General features: G+C 46.2%; 1 protein-coding gene across 3 annotated transcripts in view; it reads right to left on the bottom strand.

Moving 5' to 3' along the window:
* Positions 1-16,203, bottom strand: part of elp2 (elongator acetyltransferase complex subunit 2) — a 197,779-nt gene that overhangs the window by 169,479 nt on the left and 12,097 nt on the right. For 2 of the 3 annotated variants that reach the window (XM_070881084.1, XM_070881085.1), the window contains exons 2-3: positions 14,635-14,713; positions 12,457-12,527 (exon numbers count right to left, since the gene is read on the bottom strand). In XM_070881084.1, the coding sequence (XP_070737185.1) occupies positions 12,457-12,527; positions 14,635-14,713 (150 nt within the window). Of the gene's footprint in view, positions 1-12,456; positions 12,528-14,634; positions 14,714-16,203 lie in introns of those variants that run through there. The other variant, XM_070881086.1, reaches the window with a different exon arrangement.

The raw sequence follows: 16,203 nt of genomic DNA, 5'->3' as shown, positions 1-16,203 counted from the left end.
ATGTAAAAAAGAAGAGTGACTAAAGTAAATGTTGGTCCCTTAAAGGACGAGACCGGGGAATTAGTGATAGGGAACATGGAGATGGCAGAAACTCTGAACAAATGTTTTGCATCAGTCTTTACAGTAGAGGACACTAAAATATCCCAACAGTGGATAGTCAAGGGACTATAGGAGATGGTATTCAGTAAGATAATGGGACTAAAGGCGGATAAATCCCCTGGACCTGATGGCTTGCATCCTAGGGTCTTAAGAGTAGAAGCAGCAGGGATAGCGGATGCATTGGTTGTAATTTACCAAAATTCCCTGGATTCTGGGGAGGTCCCAGCAGAATGGAAAACTGCAAATGTAACGCCCCTATTTAAAAAAGGAGGCAGACAAAAAGCAGAAAACTATAAACCAGTTAGCCTAACATCTGTGGCTGGGAAATTGTTGGGAGTCCATTATTCAAGAAGCAGTAGCAGGACATTTGGAAAAGCATAATTCAGTCAGGCAGAGTCAGCACGGATTAATAAAGGGGAAGTCATGTTTGACAAATTTGCTGGAATTCTTTGAGGATGTAATGGACAGGGTGGATAAAGGGGAACCAATGGATGTGGTGTATTTGGACTTGCAGAAGGCATTTGACAAGGCGACAACTAAATGGTTACTGCACAAGATAAAAGTTCACGGGGTTGGGGGTAATATATTAGCATGGATAGAGGATTGGCTAACTATCAGAAAACAGAGAGTCGGGATAAATGGTTCATTCTCGGGTTGGCAATCAGTAACTAGTGGGGTGCCGCAGGGATCAGTGCTGGGACCCCAACTATTTACAATCTATATTAACGACTTGGAAGAAGGGACCGACTGTAATGTGGCCAAGTTTGCTGATGATACAAAAGTGGGAGGAAAAGCAATGCGTGGAGGCACAAAAAACCTGCAAAAGGACATAGGCAGGCTAAGTGAGTGGGCAAAAATTTGGCAGATGGAGTATAATGTTGGAAAGTGTGAGTTATGCACTTTGGCAGAAAAAAAATCAAGGAGCAAGTTATTATTTAAATGGAGAAAAATTGCAAAGTGCTGCAGTACTGCAGGACCTGGGGTTCCTGGTGCATGAAACACAGAAGGTTAGTATGCAGGTACAGCAAGTGATCAGGAAGGCCAATGGAATCTTGGCCTTTATTGCAAAAGGGATGGAGTATAAAAGCAGGGAAGTCTTGCTACAGTTGTACAGGGTATTGGTGAGGGCACATCTGGAATACTGCGTGCAGTTTTGGTTTCCATATTTAAGAAAGGAATACTTGCTTTGGAGGCAGTTCAGAGAAAGTTCACTAGGTTGATTCCAGAGATGAGGGGGTTGACTTATAAGGAAAGGTCGAGTAGGTTGGGCCTCTACTCATTGGAATTCAGAAGAATGAGAAGTGATCTTATCTAAATATATAAGATTATAAGGGGGCTTGGCAAGGTGGATTCAGAGAGGATGTTTCCACTGATAGGGGAGACTAGAACTAGGGGGCATAATTTTAGTATAAGGGGCCGTCCATTTAAAACTGAGATGAGGAAGAATTTCTTCTCTCTGAGGTTGTAAATCTGTGGAATTCGCTGCCTCAGAGAGCTGTGGAAGCTGGGTCACTGAATAAATTTAAGACAGAGATAGAGTTTCTTAACCGATAAGGGAATAAGGGGTTATGGGGAACGGGCAGGGAAGTGGACCTGAGACCATGATCGGATCAGCCATGAGCATATTGAATGGCGGAGCAGGCTCGAGGGGCCGTATGGCTCCTATTTCTTATGTTCTTATATCCTTATGTAAGGACAGTGTGGGATAGAAGGCAGATGTTCTGGGTGATTTGGAGTCAGGAGGCTGGTGAAGTCTCGAAGTGACAAAGATGTGGCTAAGAATTTCAGTGAAACTGGGGTTAAAGGTGGCGCAGAGACAGGAAAGGTGGAAGCAAGATAGGAGATGGAGTTTAAAGATTAGCACTGAATTGAATAGAACACTAGGACTAGAAATTCGCCAATTAGCACTATCACCGTTTTTTTGGCGTTAATCGCAGTTACCGTCTTTTTTTATAATCGCCTAAATAGCGCTCTAAAATAAGGTCACAAAATTCGCCAAAGTGTAAGTGGCGATGGCGATAGCGGTAAAAAACGGCATTGCACAAGAACATTTGGGCATCCAAATCGAAACTAACAAATTTTTTTAAAAACAGATCTTCTGCGCATGAGCAAATTTTTTTTCCCAGATGAATTTTTTCACCGATTTTTTTTCCGTGATACTGGTCACGTGTCAGGTTGCGCCCGTGCACGTGCAGTACACCCAGAATCAGACATTTTTGAGAGTTGATTTAAACAGCAGGAATTAAAAATGCAGGGTCATTTTGATCAGAAGAGGGCCAGGAAATCACTCCTGACGCAAATGAGGCCCTCATTAAAGAACATAAGAAATATAAGCAGGAGTAGGCCATTTAGCCCCTCGAGCCTGCTCTACCATTCAACTCCACTTCCCTGCCCGCTCCCCATAACCCTTTATATGGGTAGAGCTGCAGAACACCAAAGGGCAAAAAACTTTAGTGGGAGTTGTGTACAGACCTCCAAACAGTAGTAGTGATGTTGGGGAGGGCATCAAACATGAAATTAGGGGTGCGTGCAATAAAGGTGCAGCAGTTATAATGGGTGACTTTAATATGCACATAGATTGGGCTAACCAAACTGGAAGCAATACGGTGGAGGAGGATTTCCTGGAGTGCATAAGGGATGGTTTTTTAGACCAATATGTCGAGGAACCAACTAGGGGGGAGGCCATCTTAGATTGGGTGTTATGTAATGAGAGAGGATTAATTAGCAATCTCGTTGTGCGAGGCCCCTTGGGGAAGAGTGACCATAATATGGTGGAATTCTGCATTGGGATGGAGAATGAAGCAGTTAATTCAGAGACCATGGTCCAGAACTTAAAGAAGGCTAACTTTGAAGGTATGAGGCGTGAATTGGCTGGGATGGATTGGCGAATGATACTTAAGGGGTTGACTGTGGATGGGCAATGGCAGACATTTAGAGACCGCATGGATGAACTACAACAATTGTACATTCCTGTCTGGCATAAAAATAAAAAAGGGAAGGTGGCTCAACCGTGGCTATCAAGGGAAATCAGGGATAGTATTAAAGCCAAGGAAGTGACATACAAATTGGCCAGAAATAGCAGCGAACCTGGGGACTGGGAGAAATTTAGAACTCAGCAGAGGAGGACAAAGGGTTTGATTAGGGCAGGGAAAATGGAGTATGAGAAGAAGCTTGCAGGGAACATTAAGACGGATTGCAAAAGTTTCTATCGATATGTAAAGAGAAAAAGGTTAGTAAAGACAAACGTAGGTCCCCTGCAGTCAGAATCAGGGGAAGTCATAACGGGGAACAAAGAAATGGCGGACCAATTGAACAAGTACTTTGGTTCGGTATTCACGAAGGAGGACACAAACAACCTTCCGGTTATAAAAGGGGTCGGGGGGTCTAGTAAGGAGGAGGAACTGAGGGAAATCTTTATTAGCCGGGAAATTGTGTTGGGGAAATTGATGGGATTGAAGGCCGATAAATCCCCAGGGCCTGATGGACTGCATCCCAGAGTACTTAAGGAGGTGGCCTTGGAAATAGTGGATGCATTGACAGTCATTTTCCAACATTTTATTGACTCTGGATCAGTTCCTATAGAGTGGAGGGTAGCCAATGTAACCCCACTTTTTAAAAAAGGAGGGAGAGAGAAAACAGGGAATTATAGACCCGTCAGCCTGACATCGGTAGTGGGTAAAATGATGGAATCAATTATTAAGGATGTCATAGCAGTGCACTTGGAAAAAGGTGACATGATAGGTCCAAGTCAGCATGGATTTGTGAAATGGAAATCATGCTTGACAAATCTTCTGGAATTTTTTGAGGATGTTTCCAGTAGAGTGGACAAGGGAGAACCAGTTGATGTGGTATATTTGGACTTTCAGAAGGCGTTCGACAAGGTCCCACACAAGAGATTGATGTGCAAAGTTAGAGCACATGGGATTGGGGTAGTGTACTGACATGGATTGAGAACTGGTTGTCAGACAGGAAGCAAAGAGTAGGAGTAAATGGGTACTTTTCAGAATGGCAGGCAGTGACTAGTGGGGTACCGCAAGGTTCTGTGCTGGGGCCCCAGCTGTTTACACTGTACATTAATGATTTAGATGAGGGGATTAAATGTAGTATCTCCAAATTTGCGGATGACACTAAGTTGGGTGGCAGTGTGAGTTGCGAGGAGGATGCTGTGAGGCTGCAGAGCGACTTGGATAGGTTAGGTGAGTGGGCAAATGCATGGCAGATGAAGTATAATGTGGATAAATGTGAGGTTAACCACTTTGGTGGTAAAAACAGAGAGACAGACTATTATCTGAATGGTGACAGATTAGGAAAAGGGGAGGTGCAAAGAGACCTGGGTGTCATGGTACATCAGTCATTGAAGGTTGGCATGCAGGTGCAGCAGGCGGTTAAGAAAGCAAATGGCATGTTGGCCTTCATAGCAAGGGGATTTGAGTACAGGGGCAGGGAGGTGTTGCTACAGTTGTACAGGGCATTGGTGAGGCCACACCTGGAGTATTGTGTACAGTTTTGGTCTCCTAACCTGAGGAAGGACATTCTTGCTATTGAGGGAGTGCAGCGAAGGTTCACCAGACTGATTCCCGGGATGGCGGGACTGACCTATCAAGAAAGACTGGATCAACTGGGCTTGTATTCACTGGAGTTCAGAAGAATGAGAGGGGACCTCATAGAAACATTTAAAATTCTGACGGGGTTAGACAGCTTAGATGCAGGAAGAATGTTCCCAATGTTGGGGAAGTCCAGAACCAGAGGTCACAGTCTAAGGATAAGGGGTAAGCCATTTAGGACCGAGATGCGGAGAAACTTCTTCACCCAGAGAGTGGTGAACCTGTGGAATTCTCTACCACAGAAAGTTGTTGAGGCCAATTCACTAAATATATTCAAAAAGGAGTTAGATGAGGTCCTTATTACTAGGGGGATCAAGGGGTATGGCGAGAAAGCAGGAATGGGGTACTGAAGTTGAATGTTCAGCCATGAACTCACTGAATGGCGGTGCAGGCTAGAAGGGCCGAATGGCCTACTCCTGCACCTATTTTCTATGTTTCTATGTTTCTATGTTTACTCCCTTATCACTCAAAAATCTGTCTATCTCCGCCTTAAATATATTCAATGACCCAGCATCTATAGCTCTCTGGGGCAGAGAATTCCACAGATTTACAACCCTCTAAGAGAAGAAATTCCTCCTCATCTGTTTTAAATGTGTGACCCCTTATTCTAAAACTATGCACCCTAGTTCAAGATTCCCCCATGAATGGAAACATCATCTCTGCAACTACCTTGTTGAGCTCCCTCATTACCTTATATGTCTCAATAAGATCACCTCTCATTCTTCTGAACTCCAATGAGTACAGGTCCAACCTGCTCAACCTTTCTTCATAAATCAATCCCTTCATCTCAGGAATCAACCGAGTGAACCTTCTCTGAACTGCCTTTAACGCAAGTAGATCCCTTCTTAAATAAGGAGACTGAAACTGTACGCAGTACTCTGGGTGTGGCCTCCTCAATACCCTGTACAGTTGTAGCAGGACTTCTTTGCTTTTATACTCTATCCCCCTTGTAATAAAGGCCAACATTCCATTTGCCTTCCTGATTACTTGCTGTACCTGCATACAAACTTTTTCTATTTCATGCAAAAGGACCCCCAGGTCTCTCTGTACTGCAGCACTTTGCAATTTTTTTCCATTTAAATTATAATTTGCTTTTCTATTATTTCTGCCAAAGTGGATAACCTCACATTTTCCCACATTATACTCCATCTGCCAAACTTTTGCCCACTCACTTAGCCTGTTTATATCCCTTTGCAGATTTTTTTGTGTCCTCCTCACAACTTGCTTCACCACCCATCTTTGTATCATCAGCAAACTTGGCTACATTACACTTGGTCCCTTCATCCATGTTACTAATACAGATTGTAAATAGTTGAGGACCCAGCACCAATCCCTGTGCCACCCCACTAGTCACTGGTTGCCAACTGGAAAATGACCCATTTATCCCAACTCTCTGTTTTCTGTTAGTTAACCAATCCTCTATCCATATTACCCCAACCTGGTGAACTTCCATCTTGTGCAGTAACCTTTTATGTGGCATCTTAACGAATGCCTTTGGGAAATCCAAATATACCATATCCACTGGTTCCCCCTTATCCACCCTGGTCATTACATCCTCAAAGAACTGCAGCAATTTCCCAACGACAGATTTAAGGCTAACTGGTCTATAGTTTCTTGCTTTCTGTCTGCCTCCTTTTTCAAATAGGGGCGTTACATTTGCGGTTTTCCAATCCACTGGGACCTGCCCATAATCCAGGAAATTTTCGTAGATTGCAACCAATGCATCCACTATCTCTGCAGCCACTTTTTAAAATTGCTGTAGAAAGTAGATGGGGGGAAATTTTGAAGAAGAGTCGCGCAAAACTCCCCCCAGCCGGTGTAAAACGTCTGTGGAAAAGTGTGGCTGAGGCAGTTTCTTCCGTCAACTGTATCAGGAGGAAGCATATACAGTGTTGGAAAAGTTGGAATGACTATTGCAGGGTCATCAAAGTAATATTTTTATTGATGCACTCCAATTACTTAAATTGTAAATGTGACACATGTCGATATCGGTAGGCTTAGTATAGCACCTTATTTGCCATGAATGATCGTCACACATTATAAAGACTACTTTTTGACATCTTGAAAGATGTTCCTGCACTTCAATGTCTTCCTCGTGAATCACATGCAACTACCAGGGCCATTAAACACAGGACTGTATTAAATGCACACAGTATGGTATAAGTGCTTTGATGACTGTGTGTGTGTGTGCCACAAGAGCAGAAGGGCCCTCTGGTAACCATTTGTATTGTCATCTTTGCAGGGAAAGTTGTGAGGTATGAGAGAGAGAGAGAAAGATAGATAGATGGGGATCAGTGTCTTTACACACCATCTCATAGTCCCTGCGGGGGGGGGGGGGGGGGGGGGGGGCGCGGGGGTGTGTATGTGTGTGTGTGCGTGTGTGTGAGAGAGAGAGAGAGAGAGAGCGAGAGAGAGAGAGAGAGAAGGGGTGGGGGGTGGTCAGTGCCTTTACACACCATCTCATATACATTTGTATTGTCATCTTTGCAGGGAAAGTTGTCTCACAACCGCCGGGAGCAGCGGCGCACAGTTGGTGGTCCGGCCAAACTATTCCCATTCACCCAGCTTGAGCGTCACATGGCAGGTCTGATGGATGCCTCGCAGAGATCAACTACCCATGGGGTTGCTGAGCCCTATTTGAGAGTGAGGGCAAGTCCGACAAAATCCACGGTCTGGGTTGAGTCAATGTTATGCACTGTCTGTCGTCGACATGTAATGCAGTAGTGATGATCCTTCAAATGAGCCTGCGCTATGTGACCCTACTGATGTCATCCTGCCCCTTCCCCTGCTGCTAACCAGTCGTCTGTTGTTTTCTATTTTGCCGATATGGATTCCGAGGCCTCACATCCAGAAGTGGAAGCCCCCACCTCACCGGATGCTATGATGGAGGACACAGATATCAGCCACCCTGAGGAACCTCCACGGGAGGAGGTGCAAGAGGACCATCAAAGTGTAATGTTATGGGGGGGGCAGCCTAGGCAGGCACTAAGGACTTCAGCTGCAGCCACCAGTTCGTCGGATGAGGACACCACATTCCACGGTTATCCAGCATCCGAGGCCCCGGGTCCAAGTGGGTTGCAGCAACAAACCCTCAGGGTTGAATCCCGTATGTCATCTCTGTGGAGGCTGAGTCGGCAAAGCCGGTCTGGTGAAAGTCAGGCAGACGCACACCTTGATTTGGTGGGACTGTCTGGGGAGAGCATCCAGCTCAGCCGACAGCTCCTCGAGGTCCTGGGTGGGATCTCCGCAAACATTGCAGCACGATCTGCAGACATAAGGGAGGATTTTTCGCAGCTTGTCGTTGCAACAGGGGAGAACATCGAGCTGTCAATGCCCGGCGGCAATTGACGGTCCTGACTCATGACACTCCAGTCCCCAGTGTCATGCCACCCAGACTGACAGCACCAGTGAGTGGTGAGGCTGAACAACAGGTTTGCCACTCAGAAGCTGGCCTTTCACAGCCCCAGCTTCTCCAGGGGGTCCAATGGCGTCTTCTACTTCTCTAGCACGTTGCTAAAAAAACATCTTGGGCCCAACGTGGGTAGGGGCAGGAGCAAGAGCAACAATCGACAGGTGCAGGGGGGTTAAAATTAGGGGGGTAAAGGTGGCTGTAGCTGAAGGATGTTTGGTGCAGGGGTTGTTGTTTTGCTGTTGTTATTTAAATAAAGTTGACAAGTTTTAACATTGAAAAATTTTATTCGAGTTACTAAATTAAAGTTTACAAAGTTTCAATAATGTAAAAATTTTAATAAATTGAAATTGTTTTTTTCACCGTAACCAATCTTGTGCAGTGTCTCATTTGTAGATTAAAGGGTGGAAATAGTCAACATGGTGGGATAGAGTGGGCAGTCAACGATCAAACGTGCCATTTAGCCTTCATGCAAAAGTGCTGAATTATCAGCTGCTCATGCAAGGCTTTTGCAGTGGCGAAAGCTCCACAAGGCCTCCCCTGTCGTGATGGGGGGTGGTGGTGGCATGGGTTCATCGACAGGCTCCTCGTCATTCTTCTCGTCCTCCTCTCTCCTGAGGTGGTTCTGCAATCTCCAGTGGCAAATGCTGTCCCCTCATGAAGGCTAAGTTGTGTAGCATGCAGCACACCACAATGAACTCAAGAGACCTGCTGAGGGCAGTATTGCAGGCAACCTCCAGAGTGGTCCAGGCATCGCAAGCGCTGCTTGAGCACTCCAATTGTCTTTTTGACGATAGTGCATGTGGCTATATGGCTGTTATTGTAGCGCTGCTCGGCTTCTGTCTAAGGGCTGCGGAGGGAGGTCATGAGCCAGGTGGCGAGTCCGTAATCTTTGTCCCCCAGCATCCAGCTCTGGTTTGCGGCTGACGGTCAAACAGGTGTGAGACACTGCTCTCACGCAAAATGAAAGCATCATGGATGCTGCTTGGAAATTGGGCATTTACTGCCATGATACGCTGAGTATGGTCGCACACTATCTGTACGTTCAGCGAGTGGAATCCCTTTCGGTTTCGGTAAATCTCTGGATCCTCTAAAGGTGCTCGCAGGGCGGTGTGCATACAGTCAATGGCAGCTTATACCTTGGGGAAGCCAGCAATTCATGCAAAATCTATCGCCCTCGCATTCTATGCCTCCCTGGTCATAGGGAACTTTATGAAATCCATCCTGTGTGCGTACAGTGCAATAGTCACCTGGCGAAAGCAGCGATGTGGCATACTGCGAGATGGAGCATATGTCCCCTGCTGATGCCTGAAAGGATAGTGCAACAGTCACCTTCACCTCGACGAGCAGTGCAGTCCTCTTCCCACTGGTCGGCTCCAGGTCTGCCTATATGAGCTGGCTTATCTCTGTGACCACCTCTTTTCGGAAGCGCAGCCTTCAAACGCACTGTACCTCAGACAGCTGCAGGTATTAGCGCTGTTCCCTGTAAATTCGTTGGGGGTAAGGCCTCCTCCCCATACGTCTGCGAGCTCTTGGATTATGCTCATAATGCTGTTAAATAAGCCTCCTTCCAGGTCTATGTTGCATAGAAAAAGCAGCCAGCAATAATGGCAGAGATAGCATAGGCCCCATTCTTTTAAACGTCCTTAAAAACAAAGTATAAACTCACAAAAAGCTCAATCTGTAAAACTCAGCCTTCCCTCCAAATCCTTTTCTGCACCGAACTCAAGCTCCGTTTTTCAAAATGGTGCTGTTAGCGCGGGTGCGTCGTGAGTCCAACCTGGTAAGACTTGATTTTTTTCGGACGGGGTTTCTCGCCAGCACTAAAAATCACGATATCGGCGAATTTTGCAAAAATGCGATAGCGGAGCATTGCACAATTGACATCATAAAAACGGAAAAAAAGGCGGGCGATAATTCTTATCACCAGCGGTAAACCACTGGCGAAATTTGCAAATGGTGATAACATTTTTTAGCGCCAAAAAACACACTTTAACCACTCAAAAATAGTGCTAAAACAGACACAAACCTGGCGAATTTCTAGCCCTAAGTATGTGTTCCATCTATTTCAGACTGATCAAACAGTTGGGGCGGGGGGAGAAAGAGGATGGATTTGATGGCAAGTGTGCATTGCGGGAGCCAAAAATGGTGGCTTTAATCTTCCTGGTGTTCATCTGTAGGAATTTCCGGCTCATTCATAACAATTTCAGACAGGCATTCGAACAGCACAGAATCAGTCATGAGGTTGAGCAAAGTGGTGGAGAGGTAAAAATGGATTCCATTTGCATACATGTGGAAGCTGGCCCAATGTCTATGGATGATGTCACCAAGCGGTAGCATGTAGATAAAGAAAACGATGAGGGCTTTTTGGGGAACCCTGGAGATGATGATATAGGAGCTGGAGAGAAAGCCATTTTAGAGATATGCTGGTTGCAGGGGGACAGGTAGGAGTGGACAGCAGAAATGCGGTCCAGTATCATAATCACGACACTACTCTACTATATTGCTCACTATGGGCCCAAGTTTCCCCACGCGCCTAGAAGGGCACAGTCCCGACCTGGACGCCGGTTTTTCGCACCACAAAGTGCGCCTAAAAAAAACCTCCGTATTCTCCACCTCCCTGCAGGTCCTCTGGCCCTCCGCGCAGTGCAGCACGAGCTGTGGGGGGGGCGGAGCCAGGTCCCTGCGCTGAAAACAGTGCCGGGACCTCTGCACATGCGCGCTACAGTGGGCACGCAAGTGCAGTAGCTCCAGGCGCCCGAAACTGTGTGGGAGGGGCCCGAAGCACGCAGCCCCTAGCCCTGGCCGAATAAGGCTCCTCCCATGGCCAGCTCCTGCTCCCCCGCCCCCTGACCAGACCCGACACTCGCTCCCCCACCCACCCCCGCCTCCGGATTGAACCCGACACCTGCTCCCGCACACCCCCCCACCCCCCCCCCTCCCCGGACCCGACCCGATTCCCGATTCCCGCTCCCCCCCCCCACCGGACCGGACCCGATTCCCGCTCCCTCCCCCGGCTCCGGACCGGACCCGACACCCACTCCACCCACTACCCACCTCCGGACCCGACCCGATTCCCGCTCCCGCTCCCCCCTGCCAGACCCGACCCGCGCTCCCGCCACCCCCCCTCCCCCGGACTGGACCCGACCCGACTCCCGCTCCCCCCCCGCCTCCGGACCCGGCCCGATTCCCGCTCCCGCTCCGCCCCCCCCCGACTAGACCCAACCCGACCCGCGCTCCTGCTCCCGCTCCCCCGCCCCCCCCCCCCGACTGGACTGGAGCCGACCCGACCCGACTCCCGCTCCCCCCCCCCCCTGGACTGGATCCGACCTGACCTCCCCCTCCCCCCCTCCCTGACCTCCCCCCTCCCTCTCCCTCCCCCCCTCTCTCTCTCTCCCCCCTCTCTCTCTCTCCCCCCTCTCTCTCTCTCCCTCCCTCCCTCCCTCCCTCCCTCCCTCCCCCCGACCCGAACCGAACCTCCCCGACCCGACCCAACGCCACCTACCTGTAAATCTGGTGCAGGGGACGGGCCCTGCCCGAAGTCTCGGGCCGGCCCGTTCAGCCTTCGGTCCCGAAAGGCCTGCCTGAAGCACTTTCACACAGATCGGAAGATGGTTTATTTAATCTTTTCTTTGCTTATAAATGTTTATTCAGGTTGGATTTATTTGTATAATATTTGTATAAGTATAAATAAGGATTTATTATAGAATTTAATGACTTCCCTTCCCACCCCCCCAACCTCGTTATGGCCGCCTAATTTGTAACTTGCGCCTGATTTTTTAATGTGTAGAACAGGTTTTTTCAGTTCTACAAAAATCTTCACTTGCTCCATTCTAAGTTAGTTTGGAGTACGTTTTCACTGTGGAAACTTTGAAATCAGGTGTCAGTGGCCGGACACGCCCCCTTTTGAAGAAAAAATTCTGTTCCAAAGTGGAACTGTTCTACCTGACTAGAACTGCAGAAAAAAAAAATGTGGAAAATTGCGATTTCTAAGATAATCCGTTCTCCACCAGTTGCTCCTAAAAATCAGGCGCAAATCATGTGGAAACTTGAGCCCAATGTGTTATTTACAGAGTAGAACTGTGGTCCAAAACTACTTTCCCTACTAAGACTACAATATATCAATTCAGAAAAAGGAAGGTTATTGAGGAACTTCAACATTTTGTTTCTAATTTCTTGTACAAAATTTCAATGATAAATTTCTATTGACGTTTATCTGTCTAGTTTTACATCACTGATGATTACAATAAAAGGGAAACACATTTTCCGAGAAAAATGTTACTTCCAAATCTGCTATTGGAACTGAACAGAAAAGATGGCTGCTTTAGAATCTGAATAACTTACTTTAAAATTCTGCAACTCCCAAACAATCAGACAGTTATCAGACCCTCCAGACACAAGTTCTGTCTCGGGACCTAGAACACAAATAAATAGTTGATTTTAGTCCTTAATACAAGGTTAAATTCTAAGCAGAATAAAACAACAGAACCACATGTTCTCCCATTTCTGCAAATCAAAGTTATATCAAAAGGTTCAGCAACACTTTTTAGTATTGCTTCATGGGGTGGCTATTTTCATTATAAAATATTATTGCAGTATACAAAGTTGCTTGAAAATTTCTTGGTTAAGCAAGAATACTTCTGAAATGAAAGATTCAAAGAGAAATTTAGCTTATTCTGAACCCCAACATTGCACTCCAACAATCTACTAGCCTTTACAGGTTTCCAAACAATATGCTGATAGAGTGATATGAAGTAGGGTTGGAGAAGGCTCATATGGAAATAAACACCGGCATAGACCATTGGGTCGAATAGCCATACGGAGGCTGAACTCCAGGACATAGTCAACATATTTATTGAGGCATACGAAAGCATGGGCCTTACGCTAAACATCAGCACGACAAAGGTCCTCCACCAGCCTGTCCTTACTGCACAGCACTGCCCCAGTCATCAAGTTCCATGGCGCAGCCCTGGACAACTTGGACCACTTCCCTTATCTCGGGAGCCTCCTATCAACAAGAGCAGACACTGACGACGAGATCCAATACCACCTTCAGTGCGCCAGTGCAGCCTTCGGCCGCCTGAGGAAAAGGGTGTTTGAAGACCAGGCCCTCAAAACTGCCACCAAACTCATGGTCTACAGGGCTGTAGTAATATCTGCCCTTCTGTATGGCTCAGAAACATGGACCATGTACAGTAGACACCTCAAGTAGATGGAGAAATACCACCAACGGTGTCTCCGCAAGATCCTACAAATCCTCCGGGAGAACAGACGCACCGACATTAGCGTCCTTGTCCAGGCCAACATCCCCAGCATCGAAGCACTGACCACACTTGATCAGCTCCACTGGGCAGGCCACATAGTTCGCATGCCAGACACGAGATTCCCAAAGCAAGCACTCGACTCGGAATTCCTTCATGGCAAACGAGCCAAAAGTGGGCAGCGGAAACGTTACAAGGACACACTCAAAGCCTCCCTGATAAAGTGCAACATCCCCACTGACAAACTGGGAGGCCTTGGCCAAAGACCGCCCTAAGTGGAGGAAGCGCATCCGGGAGGGCACTGAGCACCTCAAGTCTCGTCGCCGAGAGCATGCAGAAATCAAGCGCAGGCAGCGGAAAGAGCGCATGGCAAACCAGTCCCGCCCACCCCTTCCCTCAACGACTACCTGTCCCACCTGTGACAGAGACTGTGGTTCTCAGATTGGACTGTACAGCCACCTAAGAACTCAAGTTAAGAGTGGAAGCAAGTCTTCTTCGACTCCGAGGGACTGCCTATGATGATGATGATGATGATGATGATGTAGGGTTGGAGGAGGCTCATATGGAAGTAAACACCGGCATAGACCATTGGGCCGAATAACCTGTTTCTCGGCTGTGATTCTATATAAATTTGTTATTAACTGGATTATACGTAGAAAACTGCATAGGAATTTCTGGAATTGAGGCCGAGCGAACCATAGTGAGTCAAACACTTTCAAAGTAAATGAAATCACAACCGTACCAGTCTGCAGAATTTAGATGTCACATTAAATGCATTTAATTTTCTTAGATCATCGTGAAGAATCATGGTTTGCTCTTAAGGTTTAAGAGGCAGAATGTGATCAATTAAAACGGAGCTATATGCATTAACTACATACAAACTAGGCTTAACTTAGTGTGCCACTAGAATGCTAATCCATAGCACTTTCCTGAAATTTCTTAAAATCATGCTTTTTTCCATAAATAATAAACATTAGCTGAGATAGTATAATCAATTGGAGGTCTGATCGCAAAATGATGGCCCTGGCAATGTTAGGGAGAGATCAGGATATTAAAAGAAATTAAGCTTCAGGAAATTAAAAACAGAAATGATTACAATATACAGGCAATGTCTGGGTATCAAATGGTTAAAATTCAGTTACTTAAATTATAACAAATTATGAACCTTGATGTAAAATCTGCATGTTATGGCTTTCTGATTTATTTTCTTAACAGAATGCTCACTTTGCCTCTTACAAAAACACCATCCATCAGTACTTACCACAATCGTCTCTATGAGCCCACTGCACACAGTTAACTCTTCCTTTGTGCCCATTCAAAGTTTCAGTCACATTTCTTTTCTGTTGGACCAAAGATATTTGAAATAACTAGCAAAGTTGTTGTGCGGTCAGTTAACACCGTTAAAAGTTGCTGCTACAATCGCTCACATGGTGCACTGTTCTAATCTTGGTCATGCAACAGGCAGGGAGACCAAGTGAAAATATAGGCACTCCCATCAGTCAGAGATAAAAACTGGAAGAAGCAGGTGAGCATAAGTTTGCCTTATTTAAAATTAAAACTTTGGTTTGTGTCTTGCCCTTCTCTGAAAACTAATATTAAATTCAATCATGCTATGGTCACTATTCACATGATGTTCCCTTACAATCAGATTCTTAACTAATTCTGGTTCATTACTCATCACTAAATATAGTATGGCCTGTTCCCTTGTCCATTCTAAATGTATTGTTCCAGAAAACTGTCCTGAATGCATTCACTAGAAATCATAGAAATAGAAATTTAAATCACAGAAGGAGGCCATTCATCCCACCACATGCGCCGGCCCAAAAAAGAGCCAACCAGCCTAATCCCACTTTCCAGCTCTCGATCCGTAGCCCTGTAGGTTACGGCACTTCAAGTGCTTACTTTTAAAATGCGATGAGGGTTTCTGCCTCAATCAATCATTCAGGCAGTGGGCTCCAGACAAAAGATTTCCTCAGCTCCCCTCTAATCCTTCTACCAACTACTTTAAATTTATGCCCTCTGGTTGTTGACTTCTCTGCTAAGGAAAATAGGTACTTCCTATCCATTCTATCTCGGCCCTCATAATCTTACACATCTCAATTATACATTTCAGCCTCCTCTGTTCCAAAGAAAACAACCCAAGCTCATCCATTCTTTCCTCATCGATAAATTCTCCAGTCCTGGCAACATCTTCATAAATCTCCTCTGTACCCTCTCAAGTGCAATCACATCTTTCCTGTAATGTGGTGACCAGAATTGCACGCAGTACTCTAACTGTGGCCTAACTAGTGTTTTATACAGTTCAAGCATAAGCTCCCTGCTCTTGCCTTCTATGCCTCGGCTAATAAAGGCAAGTATTCTGTATGCCTTCTTAACCATTTTATCTACCTGTCCTGCTACCTTCAGGGATCTGTGGACATGCACTCCAAGGTCTGTTTGTTCCTCTACACTTTTCAGTATCCTACCATTTAATGTGTATTCCCTTGCCTTGTTAGCCCTCCCCAAATCCATTACCTCACACTTCTCCAGATTTGTCACTTTTCTTTCCACCTGACCTGTCCATTGATATCTTCCTTCAGTCTAGTTAGAATACAGGCAGGGTGAACGAGACTTGATCAGAGTTATAATACAGGCAGTTTACTTTTGGATAAGCTCATGTTTATGGAGTGAAGATGGGAGGCTGGCTGGGAGAGCAAGTCTAGGGGTAACATGGACATGGATGAGGGTTTCAACAACAGATGAGCTGAAGCAGAGGCAGAGGAACAATGTTATAAAGGGGAAAGTAGGAGGTCTTGGTGATGAAGCACATATGCAGTCAGAAGCTCATCTC

The sequence above is a fragment of the Pristiophorus japonicus genome, chromosome 5, assembly GCF_044704955.1.
Source record: "Pristiophorus japonicus isolate sPriJap1 chromosome 5, sPriJap1.hap1, whole genome shotgun sequence".
NCBI classification, from domain to species: domain Eukaryota; kingdom Metazoa; phylum Chordata; class Chondrichthyes; family Pristiophoridae; genus Pristiophorus; species Pristiophorus japonicus.
This window is presented reverse-complemented; position numbering and strand designations above follow the sequence as displayed.